At 32.7% G+C, this 18700-nt stretch overlaps 2 protein-coding genes across 2 annotated transcripts; both read left to right on the forward strand.

The window, feature by feature from the left end:
* Positions 1 to 1598: 1598 nt before the first annotated feature.
* Positions 1599 to 5491, forward strand: LOC107875869 (glyceraldehyde-3-phosphate dehydrogenase, cytosolic). Its single transcript, XM_016722738.2, has 11 exons — positions 1599 to 1764; positions 1887 to 1910; positions 2011 to 2111; positions 2783 to 2898; positions 3006 to 3105; positions 3717 to 3863; positions 3962 to 4022; positions 4108 to 4348; positions 4587 to 4670; positions 4907 to 4996; positions 5192 to 5491. Exons 1-11 carry the CDS (start codon positions 1761 to 1763, stop codon positions 5235 to 5237), a joined length of 1014 nt encoding a protein of 337 aa, XP_016578224.1. The 5' UTR covers positions 1599 to 1760; the 3' UTR covers positions 5238 to 5491.
* Positions 5492 to 12884: 7393 nt separating this feature from the next.
* On the forward strand, positions 12885 to 18700 carry LOC107875870 (3-oxoacyl-[acyl-carrier-protein] reductase 4-like). The gene is made up of 11 exons (NM_001325076.1): positions 12885 to 13056; positions 13813 to 13955; positions 14865 to 14918; positions 15865 to 15945; positions 16040 to 16085; positions 16355 to 16449; positions 16569 to 16601; positions 17579 to 17713; positions 17950 to 18043; positions 18482 to 18564; positions 18668 to 18700. The coding sequence occupies exons 1-11, from the start codon at positions 12885 to 12887 to the stop codon at positions 18698 to 18700; spliced, it is 969 nt and encodes a 322-aa protein (NP_001312005.1).

Consider the following 18700-nt stretch of genomic DNA (forward strand, 5'->3'; position numbering starts at 1 on the left):
CCTCCCTCTAATCCAAATAACTTAATTATTGAAATATAATACATCTTTAGAAAAATCTTTTAGGACATAAATTATAGATTTCTTTTCACTATTATTTTAGACATAAATTATAGATTTCTTTTCATTATTATTTTTAATTATTCTTAAATTAAATGTGAACTACTTAAAAATCTCATTAAATAAAAAATAAAATTAAGAAAAAATCAACGTCAAGAATAAATAATTTATTTATTATAAAATAAAAAATAACTCAATAATTTATTTATTTTTAACAGAATATTGTGTTTGGTTAGCTCCTACTAAGTGAACAAGAGTGAGAAGGTGCAAAAAGATGTGCATATGATGCTTTCCTATGTTTTGTATTAGTTAATCATTATAAATTTAAAATATTTATTAAAAAAATATTTAGTAAAAGTTTATTTTATTAAATTAATCTTATTAATTATATTTTAAAAATATAAATTTAAATAAATATATTTTATTTAATTATTTAATAATAAAAACAATATTAAAAAATCTAATAATTTTTTTTAATTTCAAGAAAAAAAATAATTAAATTAAAACAACTATTTTTGAAGGCTAACGAAAATGAAACGAAGATGGCATGAGTTGGCCTTAGATCAAGTTAGATGGACACACAAATCAAGGGGCAGAAAAGGCAGAAGATATTTTGGTTGAGTGGGAGTCTGTTTTCAACTCATCATCGTGGGCCAACTACCCATTCATTTTTCTCCACTCATTTTTTCTCCTAAATTTTTCTAGAAATCATCGCTTCTTTTATTCAAATTCCGTGATCCCATCTTGTAAAGCTGGATATTCGCCTTCTTCCAGAACCTACTGTCACTACCTTCACCTGATGTGCCAGTTTCCCATCCAAAAATAGAATGAAATTTCCATCCTCCTCATTTATGTTGCATGTAGTCATAATTTCAATAGTTAATTAACTTTTTAAATTAAAATATTTAAAATTGTTATTTTGGCATTTATAATAATTTTTTACATGATTTTCAGATGTAGGAATTTTATTTTTAAAAAAAATTAAAACTTCTATTTGAATGCATGATTAAAGTTAAAAAATTTAATCTTAAAATTTCAACAGTATCACAGAATGAGTATTAATACTCTATAGAGGTCCATCCCTTTTAAGGTTTACAATTGTTATAATATAAAATAATGCTATTTTAGAAAATTATTATTTCTTGGTATAATTTTAAAGAAGATTTTCATTATGAATTTATGCTTGACACTGAAAAGAATTGAATTTGAATCAATTCACAACTAGACTACTGTATCCATCCCCGACTTGACTTTTAACTGCACCTAATTTTGTGCCAAATTATATCAACTTGACACATGCAAATAAATTTTTACTCACGGTTTGATTTTAAATATAATTGCATAAATCAATAAACAAAACTACACTTTAAAAATTTAATCTTCTTATATAAACACATATGCCCCCTTCAAAGAAATTCAATAAAAGGTGGTACTATTTCAAATGATAAAGTTTGTAACATATTCCAACAATACCATTTTATGTTAAACTCTAAACTATAATAATAAAAATAGTTAGTGGTAAAAAAAAAAAGTAAAGAATTGAGAAAGACAATGAAGGGGAATCACATCAATTACCGGCTCTCCCGGTCTCCCATTACCGACAATTTCTATTAAACCCTTCACACCAACTCCACTCCATTTCACATAAACCTCTCCATTTTCATCGCACTCCTTTTCCCCTCTCAGCTAACCAAAGAAATACCATGGGTATAATCAGTTTTGTTACTTACTTTTCCTTCAATAATTTTGCAATTATCTTATATTCAGTTCATAACAGGCTTTGACTAATTCCATTTTTTTAATTGTTTGTACTTTTTTTTATTTTGCAGCTAAGGTTAAGATTGGAATCAATGGTATATAATCTGTTACTTTTTCTAGTACGTTTGCTCTATTTCATGAAATTACTTTGTGATTTTGGCTAAGATCGGGTTTGGGATGTTGTTTTGTTTGAAGGTTTTGGAAGAATTGGTCGATTGGTGGCCAGGGTGATTCTTCAAAGGGATGATGTTGAGCTCGTTGCTGTTAACGATCCTTTCATCACCGTCGATTACATGGTACATCGCAATCAATTACAGCAATATAACCTAAAGCTTGTTTGGGGTTGTTATATGTGTTGTATACATTTAGATTTAGTTCATCCAATTGTGCACTTTTTAAAATGACCTTGGTGTCCGGGCTAGCTTTCGTGCAGCTTGACTAAAACTAATTCTACGTGGTACCTATCACCTATCACCAACAATATTTACCATGTAACTGTTTCCACAAAGGCAGATAGGAAGAAATCACCTATTGTTTTTTCCTCTGCTTTGATTTGAATGTGAGACCCACTTCAGCGACCACGAAGCCACAACTGTAGGTTTCCAGTTGTTCTTTAGTATGCAGACATTTTTATCGATACTAATCTATTTTCATATGAATAGTTAGCTTCCATGTTTTTCTTTTTGTTTTCTGTTTTTTAGTTTTTTTTTTCTATAACTTTCCTGAATTGTGGGGCAAAACACATCTCTTTTAGTTTATTTGTGGCTGAGTTGGTTTATGTTTTGCGAAATTCACATAATGAAATTGACTAGCAGCAGTATCAGTAAATTTAATTGTTGGTTTGTGAGGGTGTTAATTTGATGGGGATTTCATATTATGACTGTTGCAGACATACATTTATCAGTAAATTCATTGTTGGTTTTTGAGGTGTTAAGTTGATGGGGATTGTATATGATGATTGTTGCAGACATACATGTTTAAGTATGACAGTGTTCACGGTCAATGGAAGAACAATGAAGTCAAGGTTAAGGACGAGAAGACTCTTCTCTTTGGTGAGAAGCCTGTTACTGTATATGGCATTAGGTAAATATATGTGTGTAGCTTTTTTATTAACGTATGAAAACTGCATTAGAAGTTCTCTTGGGTCAAGTCAAATTACTGATTGGGACTTATTGTATGGATATCTGAAGAAACCCAGAGGAGATCCCATGGGCTGAGGCTGGAGCAGAGTATGTCGTAGAGTCAACGGGAGTCTTCACCGATAAAGACAAGGCTGCTGCCCACTTGAAGGTTTGTGATCCTAAAGAACAAGATCTGTTCTTATTTTGCCTTATCTGACCCGTATCATAATACATAGTTTGATGCTCCAACATATAAAATTTCCCCCATGGCCTGAACACTTGGTGCATTACCATGTAGTGAACTTGGTTGTCATTTTTTCTTTATACTATATTTTTGTGCATGTTAGAAGTTCCAGATTTTGTGTATTTCGAATGTAAGTTTTTAAGTGTTAGTCCTGATGCTTGTTGCTTTATGCATTTGCTAGTGAAGGTGCAATTGTTGAGGCTTAACACCTGTGCTATTTTGTTTTCTTTTGCTCTCCAATGAAGTTATTGTGTAACTTAAGGCAATAGTACGCTGTCATCTTGAAAGAAATTTAGAACAACTGTGTTGATTTTCTCTACATGAGTCGAGGTGTACATTGTTTGTTTTGACTGTATATGAGTTCTTGTGCAAATTGATGCTAATGCTATGATATTTGAGTGTTGACTTCTTGGATTGACCATTGTTTGAATTTATATGGTTATCACATGTTTCCTTGTACATCTAGCTGGATTTCCTGTATTGGTTAGTTGGTGTTATGTACCTGCTTAAACTTTTTTGGTTGTTGTTATCACCAGGGTGGTGCTAAGAAAGTAGTTATTTCTGCTCCTAGCAAAGATGCCCCCATGTTTGTTGTTGGTGTCAATGAAAAGGAATACAAGCCAGACCTCAACATCGTTTCGAATGCTAGCTGTACTACTAACTGCCTTGCTCCTCTGGCAAAGGTTCCTTTTTTGTTTCTTGCCCTGTTCTTCATTTTAATATTTGAGCTTATATGTGAACTTTGAATGATTTCTCAGAATTTCTGGCATCACTTTGCCAGGTTATTCATGACAGGTTTGGAATTGTTGAGGGCCTTATGACTACAGTTCACTCCATAACCGGTAATTATTGTTTTATACATTATATAGAATTTAATACAACTTTTGTAGCTTGTGTACTAAGTAGTTGTTACTTTTATAACTCAAGCCACCCAGAAAACTGTTGATGGACCATCTGCTAAGGACTGGAGGGGAGGAAGAGCTGCATCATTCAACATTATCCCCAGCAGCACTGGAGCTGCTAAGGCTGTTGGAAAGGTTCTACCATCATTGAATGGAAAGTTAACAGGAATGTCTTTCCGAGTTCCAACTGTGGATGTCTCTGTGGTTGATCTCACAGTGAGGTTGGAGAAAGAAGCTACCTATGATGAAATCAAGGCTGCTATCAAGTAAGACGGTGTACTTTACTCCTTCCCTGTGCCCTGTAAAAAAATGCTAAAAGCTTGTGTGCTTCATTCAATTCTGGCAAGTATATACTACATGTCTTTCTCCATTCACGCAAAAAGATCAATAGTGCCGGGTGAAATAGTAGAGATGGCCTAATGGCCTCTATTCATCTCGTCTTAATAGCTGCCGGCTATTTTATATTAATTTGCTCTTTTTTTTTTTGCTATTGCATTTCATTAGGGAGGAGTCTGAAGGAAAATTAAAGGGAATTGTAGGTTACACTGAAGATGACGTGGTATCTACAGACTTTATTGGGGACAACAGGTGAGGATGAATTGTTGAAGTTTTGTTCCATATTATGTGCCTGAATGAGGATGATGGATGGATTTTCCTCACTCAAAATTTTTAAGTGTCATGCTTCTGCGTAATGCATTTTTTTCGTGACCTCAGCTCAAGTGTTTCTCTTGTGAATTCCCTTTGTATTGACCCAGCGTGAACAGTACTAGAGAGCTGAAGCGTTAATTTGACTGATTTGTAATTCAAATGAAAATAATTTGCAGATCAAGCATCTTTGACGCCAAGGCTGGAATTGCTTTGAGCAAGACCTTTGTGAAGCTTGTTTCTTGGTATGACAACGAAGTGGGATACAGGTAAATCTTAAGAACTTTACATGCCTTTAAATTTAGAGCTGCTGTAAGCCTGTGCTATTACACGGGATCTTATTCTGGTAAAGGGTCAATAATATGCGTATCTTCCCATCTTTTAGCATTCTTCTTCACAAGAACTGTGTTGGCATTTAATGGTTTATGGTCCGATGCTAATGTTTTTCCTTGCTGGGATTGCAGCACCCGGGTGGTGGACTTGATTAAGCACATGGCATCAGTCCAGTAAAGTGGCAGTTCCGAGCACGATGTTGCCTTAGTTGACGCTTGCTAGGCATATTTAGAAGTGCAAAAATGCAGTTTAGAATAAAGCAAAACGAGAGGCTGTTTCACGGGTCTTGAGTGTGGCCGTCTGTTTACTGTTGGATTTTCATGTAGGGTCTTTTGTTGGATTGTTGATTTCCCCAATTTTCAAATGTGTCTGCAGAACACTGGATATGTTGTTTTGTCTTGCTATCAATGTATAATAACGTTGGATCCGCACTTTTCTCACTGCTCCCCTTCGCCCTCCCCCTAAACCAACCACAGAAAGGAAAATCAGGTTGACTGGAGGAATTGGTAGGTACTGGGCCAACTTTAATCAAGGGCTTGTCAGGTGCCTTTCCGAGCCTTCAAAAAGCCAAGTGGTACGACCGGTTCATGGCCTGATGCTTAATGATGAAATTGATATTGAGAATAGCAGTATATCACTAATCGAATAGTCGGTGAAGTAGGCTTATCTTCACTTTCCGTCATTATTTGTTTGATGCTATGGACTCAACGGGAGAATGGATTCCACCTCGAAAAGGAAACGAGCAAAAAATAAATCAAAGTGCTCATGTCGAATGAAATCAAGGTAGAGAGCTTGTTTTTGATACTAACATAGCTTGTGTAATTTCACGAGTGGGGTTTGAGGAGTGTAGAATGGATCTCTATCTTTATTTTTTAGGAGTTAGAGACCTTACACTTGGCGCAAGGATGATAGAAGTGGTGATTGAAAGTGAAGTACTCATGCCTCCTCTAGTATTAAAAGGATTAGATAGATGGAGCTGTCCACTACTTCAATTTGTATCCACCTGACTACCTAACCAAAATACCAGTCTAGTAGGAGTGTTTTAGCTGTAAACTTTTCACCTTCAATTGAAACAGGTCAAGTAAGTGAGTATATTGATGACTTGGAAAATGAAAGAAACTAAAATGGTACTATAAATTGGGGTATTCGGTCATCTGCAAAGTTAAGTGTGTAACTTAAAGTTTAAGACCAGCTCATGGAGAATTTATGGTTTGCACCCTTTTAGTTTTTAGGGGTCTATCGGTTCAGTAATAGTTTATAAGTTTGTTTACAACTTTTTTTTATTACATCAGTGGTGGGGACAAACCCTTCAACCTTAGGTTTCTTTTATTTCAAATGTAAAAAGCTCATCTTAAGCTTAACCCATGTCGTCCTTTCTCAGCCACGACCCTCAGTTGTTACTAAATATGACTTAAGCAACTATATGACTGAATACTAGGTTCTCTTCAAAGTTGTGTGTGATTGGAAATTCAAGACTTGTTCAAGGAGACTATATGTATTACACTCTTTTTTGTACAACAGTATTTTCCATGTCCCTGCTGATTCCTCAACTGGATCAAACTTTTGATTTGTTGTTGTCAAGCTTAAATTGCATCATAAGTTGAGTACTTCTGTTCTCTATATCCCAATAATCAAGAAATCTTAGTACCTCAAAATGTAGAGTGGAAGGAAAGGTCAGTTATCAATAGTTTTGCTTCTCCTTCCCTCCCGTAGGGTCGTTTGGTAGAGTGTATAAGAATAATGCAAAATATAGTGTGTTAGTAATGTTTGTGTTAGCTATGGTTGCATTAGTTATGTTTGTATTTTTCTTATGCAGTGTTTGGTTTGATGTATTAAAATAACATGAATTAAATAATTTCTTACAAAAAAAAATTTTTTACAAAAATATCCTCCATATATATGTCGGAAAAGATGTGAATTTTTTTTTAGGGATAATAGTGTCTTTAATCATGTTAATTCATATATTGGATCCGTTGCACTGCTAATACCATGGATTTTGAGGTATTAGTAACACACACCTTAATACACAATAGAGTGTATAATTAATACAATCATTAGTTATACATAGGGTGCAAAAGTATACCAAATAAGGTATTAATAATACACATTAAACTAATGCTTAATGCATGCATTAATTTTCCAATACACTCTACCAAACGACCCCTTATAGTTTTCCTTTTCTGTTAGAAAACCTCCCTACCAAACACACACCCAAAAGTGAACAAATTCGCTAAAAAATTACAGTTTTGGATAGCTTTCAATTACGTTGGTGGCGAAATTCCTCTTGTGGTGGAGTTAAAATTTTCACTCAAAAACAAACATACGAACAACCGAAGGGGTTCAATATCTATTATATATACATAAAAATAATTTTAATCATGCATAAATAGTATAATTTTCCTCTGAAGGGAGGTCGGATGAACCCCTCACCAAAGGATAGCTCGACCCCTGAATCGCTAGCATTTATAATATATGAATTAGTTATACATAAATTAATAATGCCCGAATTCGCTATACAAATATTAATAATGCAAGAATTAACTATTTCATTTTCTACTGTCATATGTAAATTTCCTCATAATTTGTACATTTCTATTATATATAAACGAGAATAGCCAAATTTCGTCGTCCTCACAGCCTGATCGGTCAATCATGTGCTTACACGTTAATGTAATAGCTAACATATTCCCTTTTTTGTCTTTTTGTCTAAATCTTTACAAGTTATAGGAAAAAAATCATTTTATTATTTTATTGATCAACTGATTATTTTGGTGGTTGCTTCTATTTCCCTCGCCCCCCACCCCCACCAACCCATCCTCTTCGTTGTAGTTAAATATATAAGAAATGATTAATAATATTATTGTAATATATTTTAAAATTTGAAGTGTAGTGTACTTTTTTAAGACTTTTTATTTTTATTTTATTGCGGTTCATATTGTATGGTATTTCTAATTTTGATATATTCTATTCATTATTCATTTTAAAATAGTTAGTATATATATATTTTACATAATTTTTTCAGAAAAAATTAATAAAGAATATAAATTGACTAATATGATCCTGTTATTTATTTAATATTGATTACATGCATCTTCTTCAATAAATATTGAGAGTCATTATTTCTAAGGGCAAAGTTGAAAAAAATAATTAATTATTTCTTGATCTTTATGCGTGTCAATTATTTTGAGACAAATTTTTCTAACAAAAATGCTAACTATTTTGAAATGGAAAAAGTAATTTTTAATACAAGACACACCTTTAAAAGTAAATGTAATTGTACTGAATTCCTCTCAATAAATAGTAGTATCAATTTAATATCCCGAACCCTCGGAAGTAAAAAATAATTTTAGAAAATTATCCTAATTAAATAATAGTATTATCAATTTAATATAATTTCATTTTTGCCCCCTCCTTTTTTTGTTAAGATCATCTCCACTTGATCTTTTATAATTAATTTCTTCTTGTTATTTATTGGATTATCTTTTAATTAAAACTTCTTTTATTTATTAAAAACAATCACTTTAGTTTGAAAAACAATTATGTCAAAATAATTTTTAATATAAAATTAAAGTTTGCAATGATTTTTTATTACACCATTATAATTTTTTTTGAATATTATTTAAGTTTTTTTTTTAAATATAAGTACTAAATAGTACAATTTAATAAATAATATCTTGTATTTATTATTTTTCTTAGCGGACATGAAAAAGATCAAATCAATAGTTAAAATGGGACGAAAAGTTTATTCTTTAAGGGGTGTGAAAAAATAAATATGATAAGTAAATGAGTAATGTATTACTGTAATCCTTACCGGTCTTTGTTAAATTAATTTTGTTAAGGCTTTAAATTAATGTTCTAATTATACTTTAAATCATGCTATGTATAATATATCTAATTCTCCAACAATACTTTATTCCTTGAAATCAATATTCTAATTTAAATTATTCAATTATATGATTATCAACTTAAATAGCTATGAATACGTATCAAAAAGACATGTTTAATATTTCATTAATTAATATTAATTATAAGATAAAAATATAACATAAATTAATATTTTTATTTTTATATCTTAAACCCGGGTCTGGATGAAACTAGTATATTAGCTATATGAGATTATAAATGGGGAAAGGACACAAATGTCAGCTCGCCCAAAATATTTCTACTAATATAGCTAGGGGTGTACAAACTGAACCGTTAAGTCAAACCAAACCGATGAATCAAACCAAACTGAGGAAAAAAAAACGATTTATGGTTTGGTTTGATTGGTTTGGTGTTGGCAAAAAAAATACCCCAATCATTCTTGATTTGGTTTGGTATTAGCAAAAATAAAATCAAACCAAACCGACATAATATATATATATAATTTTAATTTTTTATAAGTAAAAAAATATTACTTATAATCTACTTTCTAATTATTTCTATTACTTTTTTATATTCAGAAAATAGATATATATTCTTGGGCCTTTAATTATAATATTTGCCCATTAGTAACAAATTAATATAAAGCTCAATATTAATATAAAAAAGAAAAAAATATATATTATAGACAAAATACTATATTAATTACATGGTATGGTTAATGTTTTAAAAAATTACAATTCATAGTTATTTGGTAGTTTAAAATTATTATTTTTTGTTCTATTGGCAACAAAAAAAAAAAGCAACAATAGGAACATCAAAAAAACGCACGATTATTGAAGCTATCTTCTTCAACTTTTTTTTTTCTTATTTTTCTCTCAAAATCACTCTAATATCCTTGATTTTACATTGAAGAAACAACGACAACATCATAATAGTGTTCTTCGGGAGACCTTCTTCAACTTTTTTTCTCCTTATTTTTCTCTCAAAATCACTTTAATATCACAAGATATCATCCTTGATTTTACTTTGGAGAATCTTTTTTACGGATTTGTCACCACATAAATTTGTTTAGAATATTTATTGAAGATTTGAGGTAATTTTCAGTATTTTTGATATTAGATTTAATTTATTTATTTTTATTTTTTATATTTTGCAATTCTTTCTATCATAAATTTTGATTGAGATAACTTAGTCAAATCATTATTTTCTCAATTCAACTAAATTGTTATCAATTAAATATTATGTGTCAATAATATATGCGTATATGTATAAGTTGTATATTAATTGTGTATATGATATAATTGTATAAGTAGTATATGTGTAAGTCAATTGTATAAGTCATATATGTCAATTGTATATGTCAATTATATAAGTCATATATGTATAAGTTGTTAATTGTATATGTATATATATGCGCATATGTATAAATTGTATATTAACTGTATATATGATATAATTGTATAAGTCGTATATGTATAAGTCAATTGAATAATTCGAATATGTATAAGTCATATATGTCAATTATATGTCATATATGTATAAGTTGTTAATTGTATATGTACATTTATTTATTTTTCAATTGTATATCTGAATGTTTGTATATTATTATAGTGTATATTAAATAACTATATATATGTACATATACAGTTTGCAGAATTTATATTGAGTCTGTACATATACATTTTGCATAGTTTATATACAAATATACAATTCTTGAAATTATACAAAATAAAAAAATGAGAAAGAAGGGGGAGGACCAATGAGGGACATGAATGGAGGAGGGGAGAGAAGAGGAGAGAGGCAAGAAAAAGTGTGAGAAAGAGAGGAATTTAAGGTATATCTATGTTTTGTAACTATGTAAACATTAACCATGTCTTGTAATTATGGACTAAAAGTTACCTATATTTGAATTTTTGCCATATAAAAACCTAAAACTTTTCATTGCTTCACTTTACATTTTGTTCATTCGTTCGTCAAGTTGTGATTTAGGTTTGTTTCTCTTTTTTATTTTTATTTTTATGGAATTATGTTATAGTTAATTACTTTATGAAGTTAAGTTTTTAATACGTTGTCTCCAATTCTTCATTATTTTGTATGCTCACATTTTATGTGAAGGGAACTTTCAGACAAGCTACTGTGACTAGTGATTAAGAAATTGAACCACTGGGTATCCCTTCTTAGTAATTTGTCAACTTAATTTTAATTGACACTACTCTATGACCATTTTTTTTTTAATCTTTTTAGTGAAAACATTTAATTTTTTTCTTCAATCACATTATAATTGTAAAAATTCGAGAAAACAAAAAAAATCGACTAAAATCGAAATTTAAAAACCGATTGTATATTGGTTTGATTTGGTTTATAGATTTAGAAAACCGACATTATTGGTTTGGTTATATTTTAATGAAAAATCGAACCAACGCGACCTATATACACCCCTAATGATTTGACAATTCCAATAGATAGTCATTTAGGCTTTTCTGTTGCTACTATCCCCTCCCCCCCCCCCCCCCCCATACCTTTTTTTTTTGTCTTTCCGTTATTTATTGTTTAACTTTTAATGTCAATTATTTTACATGTTACGTTCTCTTTCTTCCTAATTTTTTTTTTTGGGGGGGGGGGAGGGGGGTTGATTTTCATTATTTTTTTCTTTTAATGTTATTTTTTTTTATTTTGAAAAAAGTCCACTTTGTCCGCCCATTTATTTTTTCAGATGCGATCACAAAAATAAAAACATGAAATACAAGTCCACCCATAATCATTCTATCTGTTTTCATATGAGTTAACACTATAGTGACACTTCGACTTATTTCTTTTCCTGCTATCTCTCGCTTTTTAATCAAAAAAATTAAGAAATGTTTGGACAGTAAAGGTACAGGGTTTAATAAATTTTGTATATGTTTGCACAAATTTTCACAAAAATTTAGATGAAGTTAACAAATTCACGAATAACGAATTACTATATGCTTGCACAGATTTTCTCTGTAAAAGGTGTATTTATATAGTATATATACTGTATCAACGTGATATAAAAGTGTATTAATCTAGTATAAAAGTGTATCAATGAGGTATCAAAGAATATTAATGTAGTATAAAAGTGTATCAATGTGGTATAAAAGTGTACCAATTGGGCATAGGGACTGCATGTGCTTGCATAGAATTTCCTTTCTCTTTTTTAAAAGTGTATCAATATAATATAAAAGTGTATCAATTTGGTATAAAAGTCTATCAACTGAATATAGAAACTGCATGTGCCCAGTTACATCAAATGACTAAAAAAAGAATTAAATTTAACCGACAGATTATATTTGTCCACCTTTTCAAATTGTGTCAATTTATTTTAAAAAATGGTCACCCATGTCCTTTTCCCATTATAAAGGGATTGGTGATCAAACGTCTTAATTGATATGTTAAATCTTATAAAGTCATACATAATACATAGCAAACTAAAAACGTCACCAAACATGATACTACCTTTCTTTTATTTGGAACCTCAGAAAACACACAACTTTTGCAATAATCTTTGTCCCTCAGATGAGCAATCAGAAGATATAACCCGCAATAGATAAATCCCATATATAATCCACAATAGGTAAATCCCATAACACAATTCATGATTAAGCGCAAACGACATTTGCATTCAATCTTAAATCTTTCAAGTGAAAAATCCACCTCCCGATTACTTAACCAATACAACATCTAATTATTTTAATTTTAACAACAAAAAGGTCAAAATAAAGTCACCAAACCCTTAACTCATAGGCTAAAGCTAAATTAACAAGAAATCATTTCACTTAACACTGTATTACATCCCCTTTTCTTCCTTGTTTGAAACGCCCAACGACTAAGGAGGCACCTTGTTTTCATCGCCACATTTACAATAAAAGACGCTCACGCTATACTCTCCCCACTACTGATCCATCTTCCTCCTTTACACAGCTGGCCACTTTACTCCGTTCAATGGCCACTCTCGCCTTCAATTCCGTCGCCGCCACCTCCCGCTCCTCCGCTGCCGCATCCGTCGCCAGCTCCTGCATTCGGCGCCAGCTGTCGCATCTCCGTCTTCCTTCTGCTCCTATTCAGACATCACTTTCCTTGCAGCGCTGGTCTTCCTCTTCTTCCGCCGCTTCAGGTACTTTACCTTCCTTGTCAGGTCGGATCTAATCCATCTCACCTCACTGCTTTCCCTTTTTTTTTTTTGAAAAGATGTATATATAATAGATGGAATTTATTGACTCTAAATCCTGAATGCAGTTCTTTTATTTTTTGAGAAATGTATGTTAGCATTTTACCTGATTAATGAATGCTTCTGCTGTTTGTTTTTACTCGTCATGTTTAGCTTCACGAGATGACGTCAAATTAGCTAAATTAAATTAGATTAAAATTTAAATATTCAAAAACTATACAGAAAATACTACACAAATGCATTTCTTCTTATATTAACATGATTATATCTATATTGACATTCCTTCCATTCATTTTTACTCATCATGGTTAACTTCACGAGAGTCAGTTTAGCTAATTTTTGAAGCTAAATTCATTTAGATAAAAATTTAAATATTCAAAACTATACAGAAAATACTACTACAAAATTGTACAATTCTTTTCATATTAACGTGATTATATCTAAAAATGTTGGTCAAAGTTCATGCCTTTTTTCTTCTTTTTGAAATTGATCAAAGTTCATGCTGTTCAACTCTTGAGAAGCGAAAAGTGAATGTAGGGAGTAAATATAGTAGCTTGCTCACTTTAAACTATTTGACTCTGGATTCTGGAGTCCAAACCCCTTCGTGACCTCATTTTAGGGGTTTCTCCCATGTGGTTCTATATATGTTCCTCTTTATATAATCAGTTATATAGATGTATAATGAGATTGTGAAATGATCAGGTGTGAGGGCTCAGGTGGCAACCACCGAACAAGCTGGAGTTGAGGCTGCTGCAAAAGTTGAAGCTCCAGTTGTAATTGTCACTGGTGCTTCTAGAGGAATCGGGAAGGAAATTGCTTTGGCTTTGGGAAAGGCTGGTTGTAAGGTCAGTCAAATACCAAAACCTTTTGGTTTCTGGAGTGTTAACTACCAGAAAATACCAGGAAAATTCTTCTTTGAAAAGTTTACTTTTTCAGATTTGGAACTTGGTGGATAATGGGCTCGTTGCTCTATCCTATTCCACTTAAATGCTTCAGTTCGTTCAATAGCTAGGTTTAGAGCCCGTGACATCTGCCTACCACACATCCTCTACTACCTTTGCCATTGAACCAAAGCCCAGGAAGCCAGAAAACTCGTTCTTTGTTAGTGTATTACTGAAATTTATCTAATTTCACTCTTTCATTTGTACTCTATGGTATTGATCGATTTAGTGGCCTGTTGGCAGCCTTTGTGGTTTCACTGTAAAACAGCATCACCTTTAAGGTGCTATGGTAGTTGCTCAAGTTGTGTTTCCGTTGGCAATAGATAAAAAGTGAAACAATGGGAAGTACCCTCTTTGTCCTTTCACAATGTCTTCCTTTGCTTGTGCATCATCTTAGAGTAAAATGTTTAAAAAGGGTAATTTTAATCAAGTACAAAAGGCTTTAAAAGGATAGTTTCAAATGTGCAAAAAAATAAATCAGTTATCCGAAAGGCGTCATATCAAGTGTGAAATAACACTAGTTTGTGTTACTCTATGTTGTTTTTAGGTGAAATTGATGTTAACATGGGACAGAGGCGAAAGTGAAGCGGGTCCTCCTCTCCTCTTCATCTTCTTCTTCTTCTTCTTCTTTAGCTTAGTGTTTACTACGCGAAGTCAGGCATTTCAAAAATATGGATTCCGTAGATTTTAGTTCTTTCAAAAACTTCCAATAACGTTCATTAGCTGACATAGGTGGATAGGCAGGCATTACTATTCATCAATTTATAAGTTTTCTCCCTACCTGCCTGATATGAAGTTCAATGTTGTTGGCAGGTCCTAGTGAACTATGCGAGATCTTCAAAGGAGGCTGAAGAAGTTTCCAAAGAGGTACGTGTTCCACTTTTGGTAATTCATTATATAGTTTAATTTTTGGTATAGATTACTATCACTGTACTTCCATTCCCAGCTGAAAATTTCATTTTAGTTACTTTGAAACGTGAACTGTATCTCTAACCTCAGTCTGGTGTTTTGAAGAGTATCTGTATCTTGTAGAATACTCCATCTTCCATGTGATTTCTTAGTTTGCTTTTTTCTTTTGCTGGGTTACTTATTTTGTCCTTCAAATTGTCAACTCTTAGGCGACCTCCCGAATTTAAAATAGTTCTAAGGTACATTACATAAATTTCCCTTTTGTTAGTCTAGAATTTGTTTTAGCATTATATTTTAGTCATCAAACCACTCCCCCAGCTTTCGTTAGAACACTATCATAAAAACGTGGAATTTAAGTGGGGAGCAAGGTAGAGGGGCAGGCTCATACTCCCCCAAGCTTTGAACCTGTGGCCCAAATGGGGTGGGGCCGGCTAACTCATGTGGGATTTCTTGGTTATAAAAGGAAAGTTAACTTAGTTACAGTGTAATAATATAATATTAAATGAAAATGGTTATCAAATTTGGCCAACCGTTTGACATATCTTTTAAAGATGTATATGCTGCAAATTGCAAATATGTCAAAATAATCTTCAACTAACACAGGTAATTACCAGTTTATGAGAGGGAGAGAGAGTTTTTCTTCATCAAAAAGATCGTCTGGATTATGACATATTATACTGTTGGTTTTTTTTTCTTGGTTTATTTGGGAACTGAAAATTAACTGATAGAAACCTGTGATATCAGCTACACTGAAACTCTCGTTGTCTACTTCCTTCAACGAGCAATCATTTATTCTTGGGTGCGGGAACAAATTACTAGGTTCATGCTTTAGGCTGTCTCTCACGTTCCTGAAAGAAAAAAGAAAAGATCTTTTCTGAGTGATTCAAGAAGTCATATTTTGTAGATTGAAGCATGTGGCGGCGAAGCCTTGGCTTTTGGAGGCGATGTTTCGAAAGAAGAAGATGTAGAATCCATGATAAAAACTGTGAGCTCTCTCTTTTTTCGTAATATTAGTAAATGGTGGATCTTATCACAGTTGTTGCCAGCTCCATTGCACCTCATAAGTATCACAACTGCAGGTGGTTGATCGATGGGGAACAATTGATGTCTTAATCAATAATGCAGGTTAGATATACCACCTTTTTCTTGTGGGGACAAGTCAAAAAGATCATTTAATTAATTTTGCACCGAGATGATGCCAACAAGTTAACATTTGTTCTGTGGCATTGAGTATCCAAATATCTGCGCAACTGTCTAGTTAGAGAGGAACATGTTTTTACCCTAAATATACAAGTACAGCAGTATTTTTTTAATGCAGGTTAGCAACGGGCATCCTGTTTTGCATCAGTTTTATTAGAATTTCCAATCAGTAGTTCTCTTATTCTTCTTTTCAGGTATCACACGTGATACCTTGTTGATGAGAATGAAGAAGTCTCAGTGGCAGGAGGTTATTGACTTGAATCTTACTGGAGTTTTTCTCTGCACACAGGTGCATACGCTTGCTGTGTTTCAATTGGTATTTTGGTTGTCTCCCCCAATCCCTCCTCCCAAAACCTGTATGTATTTTGAAGATAAGGTTCTTATGAGGGATCCTTCTTCTTGTTGCAGGCTGCAGCTAAAATCATGATGAAAAAGAAAAAGGTAAATTTGCCAGTCTACCTCTTGCGCTTTAGAAATAATATTGTTTTTCTGGAAAGATTCAAGTTTTTGGAAACTGTTGCATAAAGGGAAGTACGTTCGTTTATTTACCGAAGAGATCCGTCGCAGGTAATGGAAGGCTTAGCTCTATGGACCCTACAACAGTTATAACCAATGACTTCATCACATGGTGGTCGTCCACACCAGCCTTTTCCAAAACTTCATAATGGCAGAATATCACTAGAACAATCATGTGGGGCAGGGGTCATCCCTATCCTTTGGATAGAATAACCAAACTTATATTTGCCGTTCCTGGTTTCTTGGACACACATGCTAGTCAAAGTTAAAATTAAAGGAACTGAAAACACAACGACAGGCTGAAAATGTATGATACTTGCACTATATTGATTTCACAGTTTATGGGAAAAAACTCCGGACTGAAGGAAAAATGGACAGAGAAGATAATGATACATTAGTTGAAGGGAGATAGCTTATAACTTCATTCCCACCTAGCGTTAAAAGATAATATAACAGTGAAATTGGCACGTCAATTAGTTTCCTCTCTTGTTAGAAGCATCAAAAGTTGAGTTGATTTCAGATTTGGATGTTCTCATGTTGGAAATTGGTTGTGATGTGACTCAGAATCTGTTTCACTGTTCCTTTTCATGGGTTTCAGTTGCTGGTTCATTTTCTCAGATTCTGTCACCTGCTATGTTGCTGAAAGTTACCTTTCAATCAATTTGAACCAGTTGTTGTTCATACGAAACAAGAAACAAATTGAGTTATCCTTGAGTGTGTTAAGATTGCCAGCTTGTGCCAAATGCCAACTAATGAGACTGTTGCCAACATGTGTTTATCTAGTGATATATTCTGGTCCTCGAAAAAAAATTGATCACTAAAATTAAAGCAATGCAATGCATTTTGATATTGTTCCTTGTATACTTCAGAATTTTTATTTAGGCTTGATCTACACCTTTCAGGGAAGAATCATCAACATATCTTCTGTTGTTGGTTTAGTTGGCAATGCAGGGCAAGCCAACTATAGTGCTGCTAAAGCAGGAGTCATTGGCTTAACCAAGAGTGTTGCAAAAGAATATGCCAGCAGGAATATTACTGTAAGTGCTCCTAGTCATTCCCTTGTATTGCTTTGCCTTAGCTGTTTATGTTAATGCTAGTTATGAAGGATTTTGGGAAGCATATTATAAAGGAATTACTTCTGATGAGGACAAACTAATCAGTTCCCTCCCTCTCTCTCTCTCTCTCTCTCTCTCTCTCTCTCTTTTTCTAGGGGATATAATGACTTCCAATGGCTCATAATTAGGTTATTTATGCTGAATTTACCTTTCGACAGGTCAATGCTGTTGCCCCTGGATTTATTGCATCTGATATGACTGCCCAGCTAAGTGAAGACATTGAAAAGAAAATTTTGCAAAGTATTCCGTTAGGTAAGTGCAGATGTCTATTCAAGTGTTCTTGGCATTTATTTCTCAACATAATGACGAGTTCCCTGCACATCTAAGATGAGGAAAGGGTCTTCTACTTGATTGAATATTAGGACTCCATGTAGAATAAGACAACATCAGATGCAATAACTCCTGTTCATCAATCGAAAATTTTGTCTCTATAAAACGAATAAAACTAAATCTGAACTGCAAAACATCAACTGAGATAGAAGGTAGAATTCCCTTCTTCAATTTGCGTCCAACATTTCAAAGACTTTGTACGCGTCTATACATGAATAATCATTTATTTAACTAGTAAAAGTAACTGCTATTTCCTTTTAATCTTTTAGTACATATGGTTCATATCTATATCTTACAAATAAAAGGACAATATAGTTCCTGTAGACCGTAGAATATTAACTTTGGTTTCACATAATACAGGACGCTATGGTCAACCTGAAGATGTTGCTGGACTAGTGGAATTCCTGGCACTCAATCCGGCAGCCAGCTATATTACCGGACAGGTACTTCCATCTTACGTGACTTCATCTCGTCTTTTATCCAAAGCTTCTCTCTTGCTACCTCATGTTAAAACATCTGTTTATTAAGAACATTTCTCCTTTACAGGTTTTGACCATAGATGGAGGGATGGTTATGTAG

Source organism: Capsicum annuum, chromosome 6 (assembly GCF_002878395.1).
Source record: "Capsicum annuum cultivar UCD-10X-F1 chromosome 6, UCD10Xv1.1, whole genome shotgun sequence".
NCBI classification, from domain to species: domain Eukaryota; kingdom Viridiplantae; phylum Streptophyta; class Magnoliopsida; order Solanales; family Solanaceae; genus Capsicum; species Capsicum annuum.